General features: G+C 43.9%; 1 protein-coding gene and 5 non-coding genes across 7 annotated transcripts; 5 read left to right on the top strand and 1 right to left on the bottom strand.

Moving 5' to 3' along the window:
* The first annotated feature begins 893 nt into the window (after positions 1-893).
* TRNAS-AGA lies at positions 894-975 on the top strand. The gene has a single exon. It is a non-coding gene; the product is annotated as a tRNA-Ser (tRNA).
* A 782-nt stretch (positions 976-1,757) lies between these two features.
* LOC121500085 (V-type proton ATPase subunit E 1-like) lies at positions 1,758-2,908 on the top strand. 2 transcript variants are annotated; one of them, XM_041771540.1, is made up of 2 exons: positions 1,758-2,200; positions 2,270-2,908. In XM_041771540.1, exons 1-2 carry the CDS (start codon positions 1,834-1,836, stop codon positions 2,512-2,514), a joined length of 612 nt encoding a protein of 203 aa, XP_041627474.1. In that variant the 5' UTR covers positions 1,758-1,833; the 3' UTR covers positions 2,515-2,908. The 2 variants fall into 2 exon arrangements, with proteins under 2 accessions (XP_041627474.1, XP_041627473.1); XM_041771539.1 differs by having other exon boundaries at positions 1,758-2,908.
* Positions 2,909-7,849: 4,941 nt separating this feature from the next.
* Positions 7,850-7,931, top strand: TRNAS-AGA. The gene has a single exon. It is a non-coding gene; the product is annotated as a tRNA-Ser (tRNA).
* A 4,774-nt stretch (positions 7,932-12,705) lies between these two features.
* Positions 12,706-12,777, top strand: TRNAM-CAU. Its single transcript has one exon. It is a non-coding gene; the product is annotated as a tRNA-Met (tRNA).
* Positions 12,778-14,370: 1,593 nt separating this feature from the next.
* TRNAS-AGA lies at positions 14,371-14,452 on the bottom strand. Its single transcript has one exon. It is a non-coding gene; the product is annotated as a tRNA-Ser (tRNA).
* Positions 14,453-17,496: 3,044 nt separating this feature from the next.
* TRNAS-UGA lies at positions 17,497-17,578 on the top strand. The gene has a single exon. It is a non-coding gene; the product is annotated as a tRNA-Ser (tRNA).

Raw genomic sequence — 17,578 nt, 5'->3', positions numbered from 1 at the left:
CATTGCAGCATATTAAACTATGACATCCTCACTTCAAATCATGAGAAACTGATATAAAGATCTTAAGATCACTGAAAATGACACAGGTAGTAAGTGACAGAATTGATGTCTGAGCCTTCCAGGGTTGGGCAGCAGAGTCTGGGTTTAAAGATTTTGATCTCTACAAAAGAAAACAGGAGCTTTGGATAGGATTCTTTCATAAAATAAATCCAAGGCTGAAGATAACGAACTTGGGAAAGAAGTCCTGCCTGTCTCTGGAAGAGGCTGCTGTACCTGACTTATTTTCCTTCAAGTCAAAATTCCAAAAGGTGAGGGTTTTTTTTTTTTTTTTAATTTGTTTGTTCGGCTTTAAAGTAAGTTTGACTCTGTACTAATGATGCTTATGAATGGATTCTTTGTCTCTCAAGACTAGGCCACAACAGACACACCAGGGAACGACTTGTTGATAACTAGAAGTGTGCCTTCTTCCTTTTATCAGCTACAGGATCTTCCACTATGTGGATGTTCCAAAAGTTACTTTGAAAATCGATGGTCATTTCGATATTTTCAAATCATCGCTAGCCTCTGGATTCTGCAGCGAATGCCCGAGCCTGGGCCGGAGTGTCGGGTGTCACACGGGTCCCCAGCAGAAGCTGCCCCAGCAGGAAGCTGGGCTCCCCCAGGTCTGCTCCGCCTCCCTCTGTCAGGCCCTCGGAGTAAGGGGTCCTTCCTTCACAGGCCACGGAGGAAGTGTGGCTTTGCCAACTCGCCATCACAGCTGCTCTCGGTCTGAACGAGGTCAAACAGCAAGAAACACGAAGGGCAAGTACACTTACTTTGTGGTGGGAAATGTGGCCCTTGAGGAGACCGGCGGCGCGGCGGCTATTTATGCTAATGAGGCCCCGGGCTCCCACGTAGTCGTGGCCGAGTGGTTAAGGCGATGGACTAGAAATCCATTGGGGTCTCCCCGCGCAGGTTCGAATCCTGCCGACTACGGCTCTCCCCGCTTCGGGGAGACAGCCTCTTGTCTCCCCGCCAGGGCCCGGCGCTGCTCTGGCCTCTCAGGAGGGACCCTGGCCCCTTCTTTATAGGTAGGGCCAGGGAAAGACTCGGCGTGCTTCCCCCACACAGCCAGACACCAGCGTTGTTTCTCTACTAGTTTTTTCCACAAGTAACTCGACCGCACTCCTCCAAGTGTTTTCTTTTCCGCGAAGAAGAGCCCAGGCTTTGTGATGCTTTCGTGTTTGCTGCAACCAGAGCACCCTTTCCCCAAGGAAATGTTGGCAGCAGTGTTTGCCTCTCCAAGGAATTCCACCTTTACCTGGGCTCTTCTCCAGCTCTGCACGTCCTTGCCACACAGAAAAGGAAATTCCAGGACCTTTTGGATCAAATGCAGGTGAAAGCCCTGACTCAGAGCGATGGTCGCCAAACCCCAATCCACATGTGTATTAATAGGAAACCACTACACAGCTAAAGAAATTAGATAAAGCCAATTTTGTCGTGGAACAGGATGGACGGCGTATCTCTGGGCTGGTTTGTCCCACGGTCCAGGACAGCAGTGATGAATTGAGGCTTTGACTCCATCTAGGCGCAAGCCAGGCCCCGTTCAGGTGCAGAATTGCACTGTATGCATAACAAGCAGGCGTTGGTGTCTTAAATCAATGCCTGAAAGGGACGCTAAGGCTGACTACCTCCCTAGACATTCTTCGAAAAATACAGCCCATCACTGCCCAAGAATGTCTCTAATAATTTTTCATTAACACGGTGCTCACTGCTTTTCTTTTCCTGCTTTCTGCTGTCGCCTTCCAGGCTGAGCTCGAGCCAGCGGCCTTCCGGCCTAGTACAGCTTTCGCCATGGCCCTCAGCGATGCCGACGTGCAGAAGCAGATTAAGCATATGATGGCTTTTATTGAACAAGAAGCCAACGAGAAAGCAGAGGAAATAGATGCGAAGGCAGAGGAAGAGTTCAACATTGAGAAAGGTCGTCTTGTGCAAACCCAAAGACTGAAGATTATGGAATACTATGAGAAGAAAGAAAAGCAGATTGAGCAGCAGAAGAAAATTCAGATGTCTAATTTGATGAATCAAGCAAGGCTCCAAGTCCTCAGAGCAAGAGATGACCTTATTACAGACCTACTAAATGAAGCAAAACAGAGACTCAGCAAAGTGGTAAAAGATACAACCAAGTACCAAGTGCTGCTGGATGGACTGGTCCTCCAGGGTTTGTACCAATTGTTGGAGCCCCGAATGATTGTTCGTTGCAGGAAACAGGATTTCCCTCTGGTAAAGGCTGCAGTGCAAAAAGCAATTCCTATGTATAAAATTGCCACCAAAAAAGATGTTGATGTCCAAATTGATCAGGAATCCTACCTGCCTGAGGAAATAGCTGGTGGAGTGGAGATCTATAATGGGGATCGTAAAATAAAGGTTTCCAATACTCTAGAAAGCCGGCTGGACCTCATAGCCCAGCAGATGATGCCAGAAGTACGGGGAGCCTTATTTGGTGCAAATGCCAACAGGAAGTTTTTGGACTAAACCTTTGGGAGAGGTAGAGTTCATCCACTGCTCTCCTGCTGTGGTGTGGAAGTTTCTGACATTTGAAGAAATGAGATATCTGTGTGGCTTCCTCTTCCCTGTTCTCATAGTCTGTATTTGTCAGTGGATACTCTGTGTAGCTAATGCCCTTATCCTAATTGTTAACAATAGAGAAAGTTTCACTTCATATAATCAGGAAAATTCCTTCTTAGCTTATCTAAAAGTAGCACAACTTTCATCGGCTTGTGTAGTGTGAAGGTGAGGGTATCAGATGGTGGTCACAGGAGCTTCGCCAAGTCTCTGCTCTTCCTCCAGTCTTCCAGTTCTTGAGCCTAGAGGGGATGTGTACGGTGATCTCTGACATGAAGTCTTTGCTCTTAGGCTTAAAGTGCATGGGGGCATGGGGGCCGTGCATTCCTCCCAGCAGTAGTCGCTTCACTGCTAACCTGTTTGGGCCTAGAAGTGTTCCTCATCTGTAAATGTGATTTAAAACCTAAGCCATGAATATGTCTTATTTATTAAAACAAAAGGTTTAAAAAAAAAAAAAACACGGTGCTCACTGTATTGGTGAAATATCAGATCCCTTCCTCTTTCATGTGGGCCTTTGAGGCAAGAAGTATAATTAAAAGCTTTGAGTTTCAAAGTCAAGTGGGGCATTGATACTAAGCTGTAACAAGCCCTCTTTGGTGAGCAGTGCTAGCAAAATGAACGTGACTTGGCTTTGTCTACAAAGGCAGGTTTCTGGAGGATGAATTTGATCCATTTTCACAAAAACTCTTCATCTTTCTCCTTTCCTGCTCTCATATCCAGCATACTGGTTGCTGAGACTCAGAAATTAACAGAATTCTAGAATGTCAAAGCTAATGGAAGGTTAACGTCCTCCTGTGCAAATAATTCTTAATTCTAGCATCAAGGGAATAGAGGGAAGAGAACCACATGAACTGTTTACAGAATTTTAAAATAAAAATGTGCTAAAAAAGGATTGCCTTTGTTTCATCTGTGGGACAGTTTCTGATTGGCTGAGTAGCTGCCTTAGAGCCAAGGTAGGGCTCCTCTGCTCTCAAAGTTGATAATTAGCTTCCTCCTGTGGGCACCTCTCACCCCCAGCTTTTTCACTTCTTAAATCCTGACCCATGTCTCCTACTTGAAGAAGCCTTCAAGTTCACCCCTCATTCACCTGCTTCTATGCCTCTTATGGTGTCTTTGCCAAAATATCCTGTAAGAAAACATATACCTATATACCTATATCTCATATCAAACTGGTTTTATATTTGTCATTTGTGATGCCTACAGAATGTGTGTGTGTGAGTGTGTGAGTATTTGAGGAAATGGATGATCATATTTTAATCCTCAAAGCCCAGGTGATTAATTATTCAATCACCTCAAATGATTTAGACTAAAATGTAGTAGAAACTAACCCCATCTATGAATCTAACTGGTGCTGTGTCCTTTCCAAGTAAGTTCCTTTAGAGTGTACTTTCATCTCTTTTGTTTATCTGGCACCATCTAAAAGTCTGCATGAAGTAGATCAATTAACCCATCATTTCTCCTTATATACTTTAGGAAATGTTTATGTTTCCTTGGCTACATTATCTGGTAGTCCTTCGGAAGCAACAGAGCATCCTAAATAAAATGCTGTTTATGAGGTTTCTAAGACTCCCAAGTAGAAAGTGCCACCTCTGAGTGGCAAATGCAATAAACACTCTGAAAACACAGAATTCAGAAAATTCATTAAGTTTTAAGAGAATTAATGTTGCCTAGCATCTATTTCCCTTTCTGTGCTTCCTTCTCCAATAAGAAATGGAGAATATTACAAAATTTTTAAAAAGATTTCATTTATTTACTCATGAGAGACATAGAGAGAGAGGCAGAGACATAGGCAGAGGGAGAAGCAGGCTCGCTCCCTGTGGGGAGCCCAATGTGGAACTTGATTCCAGGACCCCAGGATCACGACCTGAGCCAAAAGCAGATGTTCAACCACTGAGCCACCCAGACATCCCAGAATATTACAAATTAAGGGCTTCTTCTCAGTGGAGACTTAGGGTTGTGAAGGAGATGAAATAGAGGTTCCAATAATCTCTGGTTAAAAGAGGACAGGGTTCCATTTCACTCTGCTGTACCTACCTGCCTTATTTTAGTGTCACAGCCGTGTGCTCTGAGGAACCCACACCCATGAGCCCTCTGAAAAAGATGAGAGAATTCCAAGAACTGGTTTGACTAGAATCTTAGCTTCAGGCATGGGTGCACTTTGGCCTCCTTAATAAAATTGATGTAATGACTCACATAGACATATTTGAAAGATGATATTTCTTTAGCAACTTTGTATTTAATTCCAGTTTAGTAGGGTGAAGCCCATTGGTTACAATGAGGTTATGTGACATACAAGAGTTTCTAAAGTGCAGACAGTTCTCAGCCTTCCATCTCTGTCTCCAACAGTGTGTGTGAATTCCCTGACAGGGTTTCTACAGTTGTTGGTTTTGTCAGGGGCACCTCTTTGTGAGAGGATGAGTGTTATTTTACACACCATGAGATTTTGAACCAAAAATTAGTTAATCATTTCTTTCTTAATAACTTCACGACCACTAAATGAGAAGAAGAGTTTGTTCACTCTAGTTTGTTGTTTTGGAAAATACATAAAATGACTATGAGGAGATATGTGGGCTCCAAACAAATTCTAACTTATAATAGGTATGTCTGACCTGAGTCCAACATCTGTCCTCCCAGTGCTCCCAATGACAAACTCACACTTGCCCCCACACCAAGGAAGAAAGCTTTACTGGAATTCAAGACACCCACTGCCATGCCCATGTATATTTATGATGCTTACAGACCAAAACAGGCACCTGTTTGCCTAAGGCAAATGATTTTTGAGGACTTGCTTGATCTATGTTGCTAGGGGCATTGACAAATTGATTCTCTTTTTTTTCCCTCTTATATTACGTTATCACGTTGAGGACAAACAGGCTCTACTTTGAGGATCTAGTTCCACAAGCTGTCTCTTGTATATATGTATATAAAACCATGGACCAGTAATTTCTTCCAACCAGCATCTTCAAGTCCCATTCATCTAAAAATGACAGGTTTACATTTTTATTTATGCCTCCCACTTCATCTCTGCCAATATACTTTCAGTTTAAAAATTTTTTTTTCTAGTTTTTATTTTTAAGTAATCTCTACAAACAATGTGGGACTCAAACTCACAACCCTAAGGAAAAGATTCACCTGTTCTACTGGCTGAGCCAGCCAGGAGGCACCCCTGTACTTTCAATCTTAAGCAGTTTATTCATGACCTTCCTATGTGGGGTATATTAATTGTATGTGTATAGAGTATCCCTCCTAGTGGACTCAACTCGCAAGAGCAGGGGCATGTTCTTTGTCTTAACTGTGTTGCTATACCCCAGTCAATAAGATTAAATTCATTCGGAAATGGAATTTTATGACAGCATGAATCATATAAAAGGGAGCTTTTAACCAAAATTGTTCTATGGTATAATGGTTAGCACTCTGGCCTCTGAAGCCAGCCTTTTGAATTCAAAGGCAGTTTATTTCAGTTTGTTTTTCTGTTGTTGGATTTTTAAAATTTTTTTTTCTACATAAGCTATACTACACAATTTTATCCCTGACACCTCCCAGCACTTAATATATATATCTGAGAGGCTTCAGACAACTCATCATGTTTCATAGGAGTGGAACAAAAGTAAATTTTTCCATTTAAAACATCATCAAAAAGAACAAAATACTTGGGAATAAATTTAATAAAAGAAGTGCAAAACTTATACTCTGAAAACTACAAAAGACTGTTGAAATAAATGAAAATAGATAAAGAAACCTCATGTTTATGCATTGCATCTTAACATTGTTATGATGGCAATTCTCACTCAAATTGATCTTCCCTTTCATGATGCTAGCTGATTTCTTTGTAGAAACTGATGAGTTGATTCAGATTCACATGGAATTTCAAGAATTCCTAGAATATCCAGAACAATCTTGAAAAAGAAGAAAAAGTAGGAGGCCTCACTTGTCAAGTTTTAAAAGTAACTACAAGGCAGTGATTATCAAGCCAGTGAGATCAATGGATAGAATTGAGAGTCCAGAAATAAAGCCATATGTCTATGGTCAGCTGGATTTTTATTAGAAGTGCCAAGACTATTCAGTGGGGGAAAGAATCGTCTTTTCAACAAATGGTGGCAGGAAAACGAGATAACCACCTACAAAAGAATGAAATTGGACACTTACCTCACACAATTTACACAAATTAACTCAAAGTGAGTCAAAGACATAATATAAGGTCTAATATTATAAAACTTTTAGAAGGAAATACTGGGGAAATCATGACCTCAGATTTGACAGTGGATTCTTAGATATGACAAAATAGGCACAAGCAACAAAAAAGAGTAGATAAATTACACTTCATCAAGATCTTCTTTTTTTTTTTTTGAACTTTTGTGCCTCAAAAGACACTGTCAAGAAAATAAAAAATGACCAAAAGAATAGGAGAAAATATTTTCAAATCACATATCTGATAAGGGGCTTGCATCTAGAGTTTATAAAGAACTTTTACAACTCAAGGGAGAGAAGACCCATTGGAAATGAGCAAAGGACACAAATAGACTGTTCTCTAAGAAAGATACACAAATTGCCAGTAAGCACAGGAGAAAATGCTTGCTATCCTCGGTCATTTGGGAAATGCAAATCAAAACCTCAATAAGATACCACTTCACGCCCATTAGGATAGCTTTAATGACAATGTTGGGGAGGATAGGAGCAATCAAAACCAGCACCTACTGCAGGTGGGAATGAAAATGGTGCATTCATGTTTGGAAAACTGTGGCAGTTCAAAAAAGAAAAAAAACTCAGGTTATTTTGAAGTATATATGGTGAAAGCTAAGACCTCTCTGCAATCCATAAGCTCAGCTATTCAATTTCTACCCACACCAGCAACCTGAAGCCAGGTCTGGTAGAACCTTCCAGAGTTAAAATATATGCCTGTACATGACCTTTTCACTCTCGTTTTTTAAAATTGTACCTATTACATATAATTCTGGAGTGAATGTAAAGCTTGTTCCAGTTGTGGGATGTATCTCAGGATTCTTCGTGAGAGGCTGCCAGAGCAGGAAGCTGATCTCATTCCAGCAACCCACCAGAATACAAGTGCTTGCAGGTCTGAGGATAAAATGTTACTTGCCAATACAGTGCAACAATAGGATAATCATCCAAATGATGTTAAAGAATCGGAGAGATTGACTACAAATGTACTTTCTGGTATGCAACTTGATCCTATAGAGAGCTGAAATTCAGAATGGCTATTAACTTTAACAACAGGAGGTTTTGTTGTATAGTTGTGGCTGAGTGGTTAAGGTGATGGACTAGAAATCCATTAAGGTCTTCCCATGCAGGTTCAAATCCTGCCAACTATGTATGTTTTGACACCCTGAAGGTGACTTTGAAATTCTACATAGCTGCCAGTCCAAAGAGAAATAGGAGTCCTACCTAAATGGTAAGCGGTGCATCCTCATTTATTGAACATCCCTGTTTTGGTCTTGGGATCAACTGGCCACTCATGGAGTCTATCAATCGGGCCAGAAAAAAAGAAATAATTACTGTAATACCTAGGAGGTTTGAGTGGAGTTCTGATGTTTTATTTTCTCCCAAGAAGAGTCCAAATTTCAGAGATATCTGGGTGTTTCCTGCAATCAAAATCCTGCTTGAAGGCAATTCTTTCAAAAAGAATAAAAGTTAGTGGGAGTGCTTGCTTCTCCACCAGATTGTTAGTTTTTTTAGCAATTTCCTTTCTGGAATACCAACTGTATCCTCAATGTCTCGCAACAGACTCATATTGTCATCTATCTGTGTGAAGCCGATCTGGAATTCCGTGCTTGCCTAGCACAACTCCAGCCTTTTTATGAGGTAAGTAAAGAAATGTCAGAAATAAATGCTATCTGAACACAGCAAAATCATTTGTTTCCATGTAACTGGAAAACAAAGTCTAAAAGAAAGCTGTAATCAACTGACATAAAGTGTATTTTCATTGCCTATTAAGAATATTAATATTTAAATTATTTTAAAAATAATAATCATGATATGAAGCTCAAATGATATTGGGATACATGCAGTGAAAAAAATGTCTTTTTCTATCTATATGCTCTAACTTCAGTTTCCCTCCATAGTGGAAAGAGTTTTTGTATAGCTTTCCAGAGTTATATGTGTATATAATATTCAGGCCACTCTGTATTTTTTAATATTTAATTTATTTATTTGAAAGAGAGAGACAGAGTATGACTGGGGGAAGGAGCAGAGGGAGAGAGAGAAGAGACTCTCTGCTGAGCAGGGAGCCAGAGGTTTGACTCCCCTCCATCTGAGGACCCTGGGATAGGACCTGAGCAGACACTTAACCACTGAACCACCCTTTTAAATGAATGGTACACACTCATAAACAGTATTCATCTTGGTTATTTCTTTCCCTTAAAAATATAAACTGACCCACAGAAATAAGCCCAACTGATTTTTGACAATAGTGCAGAAAAAAAATTCAATGGAGGAATAATTGTCTTTTCAACCAACAGTGCTGGAGCAATTGGACATCCATAGGCAAAAAATGAAACAAAACAAAAAACCAAAAACAAAGCCCAACAAAACAAAAATAAAAACAAACACCCACATTGACCTAAACCTCATTCTGTATACACAAACTAAAATGAATCATAGAATGAAATGTAAAATTATAAAACTTTCAGAAAATAACAGTTGATCTTCAGTATCTAGGGTCAGGCAGATTCCTTTGACTTGATACCAAAAGCTCAATCCTTAAAAGGAAAAGAGATAAATTGGATCCCTTCAAAATTAAGAACTTTTACTTTGCAAAAGACACCATGAAGCAGTTGGAAAAAAACAAGCTACAAATTGGGGGGGGGGGGGGTGTAAACCGCATATGTGACAAAAGTTAGTATCTAGAACATGTACACAGAATTCTCAAAACTGAACAGATTAAAAAAGAAAGCTAACACTTCAGTTCGAAAATGGAGAAAAGACATGAAGAGACACTTTGACATTTCACCCATGATGATACACAGATGGCAAATAAACATGTGAGAAAATGTTCAACAATATTAGCCATTAGGGAAATAGAAATTAAAATCAGAACAAAATATCACCCTTCACCTATCAGAATGGCTAAAACAAAAGTAATGACAACATCCAGTTCTGGTGAGGATGTGAGGAAACTCAACTGCTGCTGGGGGGAAGGTAAAATGGTACAGTGAGTTAGGAAGATGGTTTAGCAGTTATTTACAAAACTGAACAGGAGATTATCAGACAATCCAATAATAAACAGAAACTCATGTCCCCACAAAAATCTATATGTAATTTTTCCTAGCATCTTTACCCCCAAACAGCCCAAACTGGAAACAATCTCTATCACCAGGTGAATGACTAAGCAACCTATGATATATCTATACTGTGGAACAGTATACTCAGCAATACAAAGGAATGGACTATAGGTACATGTGGCAACTTGGATGACTTTCTGGAGGAATTACATGGAAAAGAAGTCAGTCTCCAAATGTTATATTTTGTGTGATTCCACTTCTACAACATTCTGAAAATGACTAAATTAGACAAATGAAGAATCAGTTTCTGATGTCCTGGTGTTAAGGAGGGAGTGCTAGGAGATGGTGGGTATGGTTATTAAAAGGCAACAGGAGGGATGCTTGCTGTGAGAGGTGGACACATGAATCTGCACATGGAATAAAACCACACAGAACTAAATGCCCACCACCACACTAAAAATTGAGTACAGAGGCAGAAATCAGAATAAGACTGGAGGACTATATCAATGTCAATATCCTGCTTGTGATATTCTAACATGCAGAGATGTTACCATTGGGGGAAACTAGGGTCGAGTGTTCTCTATCATTTCTTACAACTGCATGTGAGTCTGCAGTTCATTCAAGTGTACATATATTTACATGTATATGTAATTCACATCAGTACATAGTAACATGCCTCATTCATATTATCAGCTGCAGCATATTCCATTATGTTCCACGGTTTATTTTAAAAATCGAGAACTATTGGTCATTTCGAGTTTTGAAATCTTTTTATTACATATAATCTCACGGCAAATGTCTGTTTCTGCCATCATTTCTCACTTGTGGAGTATTTATTTTTTTATTCAATCTGTCTCCCCACTTCCATCAGAGTTTGTCCTAGTCTGGAGTGTATAGCTCACTGATGGCCATCAGAGGCTGACAAAGTAGGAAGCTGGAAATTAAATCAAATTAAGGAGTCTTGCCAATTCTAGGACACAGTACAATATGCTAATTTTTCATAACACCATGATGGTCATCAATTATGTCAAAGAGTAAGAAATTTTGGCTTCAAATATACATTTTAATGTGTTATGTGTTATTTTACCTCATTGGGAGAGAGACAAAGTTCAAGAAATTGCTTCGTTCCAATAAGTTATCTTGCTGGATCTAAGTCTACTGTTTTGTTTTTTTTTTTTAAATCTAATCTACTTCTTATTTAATTACAGGAATTTCCATCTCCTGTGTTATATATAAAATAAGCCTATATAAGATATAGGCTTCCCCTAAAGCCTGATTTTCCCTGGATCGAGTTATGACTCCAAGTTTTTGTACCTGAAAAGATGAAGACCAAGACAGGAGATCATTGAGTAGAAGATGCACTCACCTCATTGCCAAAAGTGATAGCAGGACAGGGGGACAAATCTAAAGATGAAGAACGCTGCAGGAAGCAGAGAGCAAAGTTAAGAGAGCTTAAGATCAGGGAGAATTGGAGGACTTTAACTCATATTGCCAGTCCTGAGGGAGAAAGGGTGGACTTTTGAGATATAAATGTGTAGGTTGCAGGTCTTCTAGTGCGTTCCAGCTATAGAATCACAGGCAGGAGAAAACCACACTCCTAAATTAGAACTCTCAACAGAAAGCCCCCCCCCCCCAAACTGGGCTGTCAATCAAGCTAAGAACCCATGCAGGAGTTTGACTGAGCTGTATAGCATTGACTGGCAATGGCAAAGTCCCTGGTTGAATTCCCACAAAGCCGTTTTTGAAGGTCTTGGCTTGAAACTTGCTGTTTCCTAGGGCAGCATGGAGAGTCAAAGTGACAGATGCAGAGGCCACAAGTCCTCTCCTGGACGGAGGCCACCTGCCTGCAGGAGAACGTGGAAGCGCTCCCACCCCTCACTCCCCTGCAGCATTCTGAACAGGAGGTCGGCAGCTTCTGTGGCAGGCAGCAGGGAGGAGGATAGAAACACGAGAATCCACCGGGGAATGTGAGTGTCCTGCGGAATTCAGAGGGGAATCGAATAGGGAGGAAGGAAGAAGCCAGTCAGCACCCCCAGAAGTTTGAAGGTGCAATGAGCGGCTCCTGAGCGGCGCCTGTGTCACGGGAAACGTGCCCCAAGTTTGGGTAAAATGACCTCGGAGAAGAGCCTGTCTCTGCTCCGGGAACTTCATTTCCAGTTTCTGCAAGCGCCTGGAGCCTTGGCAACCTGCTGAGTGGCGAGGGCCTCCTACCTCAGTTCCTAAGTGTCTCGGGGTCCTAGGAATAGGACGAGGTAGGAAATCACGAACCCGCCAGACAAGCAGAGCTCTGGAAGCGGGGAGCGGGAGTGAGCGCCTCCAGGCCTGGGTGCAGGGAAACAGCGGTGACTCTGCAGCCTGCAGAGGGGAGGTGGAAATAGGGGGTTCATTTTGGCATCGCGAACAATCCAGAGCCTCAAAGCGTCTGAAGCCTCGCGGACAGTCCGGGAAGGGTCACTGAAGGTAAAACAGAGGCCCCCACGGATAAATGGGGGTGCGTGTTTAAGCAGGAAACGGGGATTGGCTGGAGGACCAAGAAGGAATCGCAAGGGAAGGGCTTTGGTTGAGAAAGGCGACTCGTGAGTGGGTTCAAAAGGCTTTGCCCGACCCTTAGTCTGGAGAGTTGACATCCCAGCCATAGTCGTCCCTAACCCAAAGGGGATGCTTAGCAACCTCGTAGGGAAAGGATCGGAGATCTGTGAAGACTGCGAGCTGGAGGCACTGTGACCAAAGCTGGAGGTGGGTGAGAGGTGAGAGGTGGAAGGAAGAATAGAGAGAGGACGGGGAAACAGCCTCATGAAGCAAGGTGAAAGGTGAGGGAAGAGGCTGACAACCAAACCTTAAAAGTAGAGCCTCTTCCTCGTGTGGAAGCAGAGTGGCGCAGCGGGAGCGTGCTGGGCCCATAACCCAGAGGTCGATGGATCGAAACCATCCTCTGCTAGGGCTTCATTATTGGTGCCCGTGGTCTCGGACCTCAGAGCCATTCAAGGCTACTCATCCACTTGCGGCACGATTGTCTCAGTCAACCTCGCTGCTCCCTGTTCAAAGCGCACAGAATAATGGAAAACGCTCCCGCACATTATCTATTTTGCATCTCCACTGCCAGCTCTCTGGCTGCCGGCTTGACTTGGGCTCCAGCGTAAGGATGAATCTGAGAAACCTTCCGTGACCCGGCGACGCGCTGCACCTGCTCCCCGGCCAAGTGCTTCCAGTCCTCGGACAGTATGAGGTCGCGACCTCCTGCGCAAAGGAAGCACCGGGGACCCAGCTGGAGAAGCGGGAAGGGAATCGGAGGCGCAGGTGTCGGTGGGGCGAGGCCAGAGGAGCGCTGCGGGGGGTGGGGAGGTAGGAGGGTCGGAGGGGGAGACGGCGACTAACAGGCGACAGGACCGGACCCGCGGAGCGGGCGGACGGAGGGGAGGCAGGACACAGTGCGGATTCACGGAGGTGAGCCTCGCCCCCTGGGACCTCCCACAGAAGGAGCTTCCATCTGTTTCTCTGCTTTCGGATAAGGGGCCAAAAGGGAACTGGTGGCTGGGGCCAGGACTTCCCGACCTGCAACCATAGGCCCAAAAGGCATCGCGTGGACTCCTGATCCTTATGTCCCCCATGCGGGGCAACTCTCAGTCCTCACAGGACAACCTGTTCCCTCCGCAGACGTCTGCCCCCTTTCGGCCGGTGCTTCTCTCCCGGCTCCGCTGCTGAACCAACCCCCTTCCTGGGATCGCTCATTCCAGGAACAACGCCCCCGAATCAGACCCGCCCTACTTAACCCAGCCCGACTTGCGTCTCCTCTGTCCCCGCAATTTGACTTATCTGTCGTCCATGACGCTGAGACAAACGATCTGTTCAGCAAGGAAGGCTCTGCTCCCCAAGACCTGGGATGGGATTAGGAATTACCAAGACTGGGGGAAGAGCCATGTATTTTTGTACATCCTGGACCACTGTCCACAGAGGGGCAGACGCTCAATCTGAAGGTCTAGGGTACAAATGCCTGTTTTCTCCTTTTAGTTTCTGACTCACCAGAGAGTGTCTATTCCCTAGAGGATGGCTGCCCATTGGACAATTTCTGGGGACCCAGTAAATAAGGAGTAAGAAAGAGTACCACTTAGATATCCATCTATGGTTTTACATCCTTTACTGCTTTGGGGCTTAAGTGATTTTCATTCCATACTCCCTGGAGGGAATGTCAATAAATTAACCCATCTTCCATTGCTTGGGAAGAGCAACAATGCAAACACTGCTGCCAACATTTCCTTGGGGAAAGGGTGCTCTGGTTGCAGCAAACACGAAAGCATCACAAAGCCTGGGCTCTTCTTCGCGGAAAAGAAAACACTTGGAGGAGTGCGGTCGAGTTACTTGTGGAAAAAACTAGTAGAGAAACAACGCTGGTGTCTGGCTGTGTGGGGGAAGCACGCCGAGTCTTTCCCTGGCCCTACCTATAAAGAAGGGGCCAGGGTCCCTCCTGAGAGGCCAGAGCAGCGCCGGGCCCTGGCGGGGAGACAAGAGGCTGTCTCCCCGAAGCGGGGAGAGCCGTAGTCGGCAGGATTCGAACCTGCGCGGGGAGACCCCAATGGATTTCTAGTCCATCGCCTTAACCACTCGGCCACGACTACGTGGGAGCCCGGGGCCTCATTAGCATAAATAGCCGCCGCGCCGCCGGTCTCCTCAAGGGCCACATTTCCCACCACAAAGTAAGTGTACTTGCCCTTCGTGTTTCTTGCTGTTTGACCTCGTTCAGACCGAGAGCAGCTGTGATGGCGAGTTGGCAAAGCCACACTTCCTCCGTGGCCTGTGAAGGAAGGACCCCTTACTCCGAGGGCCTGACAGAGGGAGGCGGAGCAGACCTGGGGGAGCCCAGCTTCCTGCTGGGGCAGCTTCTGCTGGGGACCCGTGTGACACCCGACACTCCGGCCCAGGCTCGGGCATTCGCTGCAGAATCCAGAGGCTAGCGATGATTTGAAAACCTCGAAATGACCATCGATTTTTAAAATAAGTTTTGGGTTGGATGGGGCTGGGTGGGGTAATGGGGTGATGGGCATTGAGGAGGGCACCTGATGTGATGAGCACTGGGTGTGATATGCAACAGATGAATCACTGAACTCTACCTCTGAAACTAGTAAGACACTATATGTTAACTAAGTTGAATTTAAATAAAAGCTTTACATTAAAAAAAGAAAAAAGTTTTGAGTTCTCCACATAGTGGAAGATCTTGTCTTTTAGAAAACTCGCAACCATTTAATTTAAAAGATTGTCCCACATATTTCAAAACTCCCTTTTTCTGCATCCATAACTATGGAACAGACCTCAAGTAAAACAGTTCCTCACACCAAAAATATGAAAATTTATATTACAAATGTAAAAAACTTATAAAACTGTGCTCTTAGTGTTTTTTCCAAATTAATTTTTGAAAATCCAGTTAAATATCAGAAAGCAAGAAGGGGTGTAAAAGTCCTCACTAATGTTGCCAATTTGCTAACTGACATTGATTATTTGAGAAACAAGTTCAAAGTAAATGCTTTCACTGTGGTGTGCACTGAACAAGACAGACATTAACCTAAGAACCATTTGAAGCAAATGTCAAGTCTTGGGTAACATCAAAAAATAGTATCAACAAATAATAAAATGTACTGTTCTGCTATTCACTTATAAGACTTGATTACTGTAGTAAGCAAACAAATTTGAGTCATTAAATTTGATGATTAAATTAAGTCATTAAACCCCACAACCCAGAACCAGCACTAGAAACATTTTGAAGTATTCCTCCCTTCCTCTCAGTATTCCACAGGCAAAAAGTGTGCCTAGTGGAAGTCATGTTTCATGTATAATATTTTGTCAGTGAATATTGTATCATAAACATCTTCCTAGAACAATTACAGAATCTTCCCAAATCTCGTTTTAGTGGCTTTTTAATGATCTATTACACAGACGTAGCAAAAATACTGAAACATTCAGAATTTTGATTGTATTATTTAAACTACCACAATAGGGCAGCCCGGGTGGCTCAGCGGTTTAGCGCCGCCTACAGTCCAGGGCCTGATCCTGCATACCCGGAATCGAATCCCACATCTGGCTCCTTGCATGGAGCCTGCTTCTCTCTCTGCCTGTGTCTCTGCCTCTCTCTCTCTCATGAATAAATAAACAAAATCTTAAAAAATAATAATAATAAACTACCACAATAGGAAATGGAAAGATTTTTGTGTGGTACATGGTTTTCTTTGTTAAAAATATTTCCCTGGGAGAGTGCTTCTCAAAAGTCACTGGGCATCAGAACCTCCTGGAGGACTTCCTGTTAAAACAAATTGCTGAAAAAAAAAAAAACAAAAAAAAAACAAAACAAATTGCTGGACCGCCCTGCCCCCACTCTCCCGGTTCTGATTCTGTAGGTCTGAACTGGACCTGAGAATATGCACTTCTCAAGAGACCCCAGGTGGTGCACACGCTGCTGATCCGGGACTATATTTTGATAACACTTCTCAAGGACAATACAGTTCAAAATAAATGTACCGTGTTAAATATTATAAACCCTTTGTGAGCCTAAATGGAGGTATACATAAGTGCCATGGTAGTAAGACCAAATAAAACGGACTAGAACACAGAGAAGGGAACATTATTCTTCTTCCTAAAAGGAAACAGATATGAGGGAGCTTTAACTCTCAGAGGAGCATATTCAGCCAGGATCATGGAGGTTACATTCCTTTTGTATCTGAGATTCTGTCTAAACCTACTTGTTTATGCCCTGGCAATGCACTTCCATTGCTAGAATTCAGAGAGGAGTCCGCGGTTTTAGAGGTTCCGATATTTCCATAACTCGGGTTCTGGTTCGAGCATCCCCCTCATCCTCCAACTCCGGTAAACCTTGGGTCTCTGACCCAAGAATCGACCCTATTAATTTGGCTAGATTGATTCCAACATTTGAGTGTTTTTTTTTTCTTTTTAAATTTAAATTCAATTTGACCACATAGAGAGAGTGTAACACCCAGGGCTCATCTCCTCAAGCATTTGCGTGTTTTGCTTGCCTGTCTGCGCTGCTCTGTGCTGGGCGAGGCGGAGCGCCGGGCCTGGGATGGCAGCGCGCGGAATCTGGGCATCCTTTTCCCGGGACCCCTGGTGTCCACCCCGCATCCCCGCAGGGACGCGCCGAGCTACCTCTTCCAGAGGCCCGCAGACCTGCTCGCCAGCTTCGGTCCGTCCACTCTGGACCGGTCCCCGCTTCCCTCTCCACCCCAGTGTGGCTTTATTCTTTTGCAAGGACCGGTAAGTTGATGCCACTGAAGAAGTACTGATTGAAACTCTAGCTCGGTAGGTCAACTCGACGACCCCCACCTCGCGTCCCCTCCTTTCCGTTCCTAGTCCTGCGGGCGTCTGCGCTCTGGGAGCGGTTCAGCGCTAATTTCCAGCGCGGTTCCCCTTCTACGTGACCGTGGTGTCGGCGGCCTGCCGGCGCCCAGGGTGGCTGACAGTCGAGCCTTCGGTCCAGGAGCCTTGAATGGCACCGCAGCACCGCAGCATCGCCGGCTGCTTCTCGCTTCGCTCCGGACGCGCTCCTCATTCTCCACGGAGAGGCCTGATTTAAGCAACTGCTGCCGGACCTACCACTCTCGACACTCCATGCATCCACCAGGGGTTCTCCCCAGTTCTTTGGGGGAGCAGCGAGCAGGTACTCGTGGCCGAGTGGTTAAGGCGATGGACTTGAAATCCATTGGAGTTTCCTCGCGCAGGTTCGAGTCCTGCCGGTTACG

This window comes from Vulpes lagopus, chromosome 10 (assembly GCF_018345385.1).
Source record: "Vulpes lagopus strain Blue_001 chromosome 10, ASM1834538v1, whole genome shotgun sequence".
NCBI classification, from domain to species: domain Eukaryota; kingdom Metazoa; phylum Chordata; class Mammalia; order Carnivora; family Canidae; genus Vulpes; species Vulpes lagopus.
Note: the sequence above shows the minus strand (reverse complement) of the source record. Positions and strands in the feature narration are given on the sequence as shown.

Bases quoted from the DNA above. Each gene is read 5' to 3' on its own strand.
- LOC121500085 (XM_041771539.1), top strand. From the start codon at position 1,834: ATGGCCCTCAGCGATGCCGACGTGCAGAAGCAGATTAAGCATATGATG.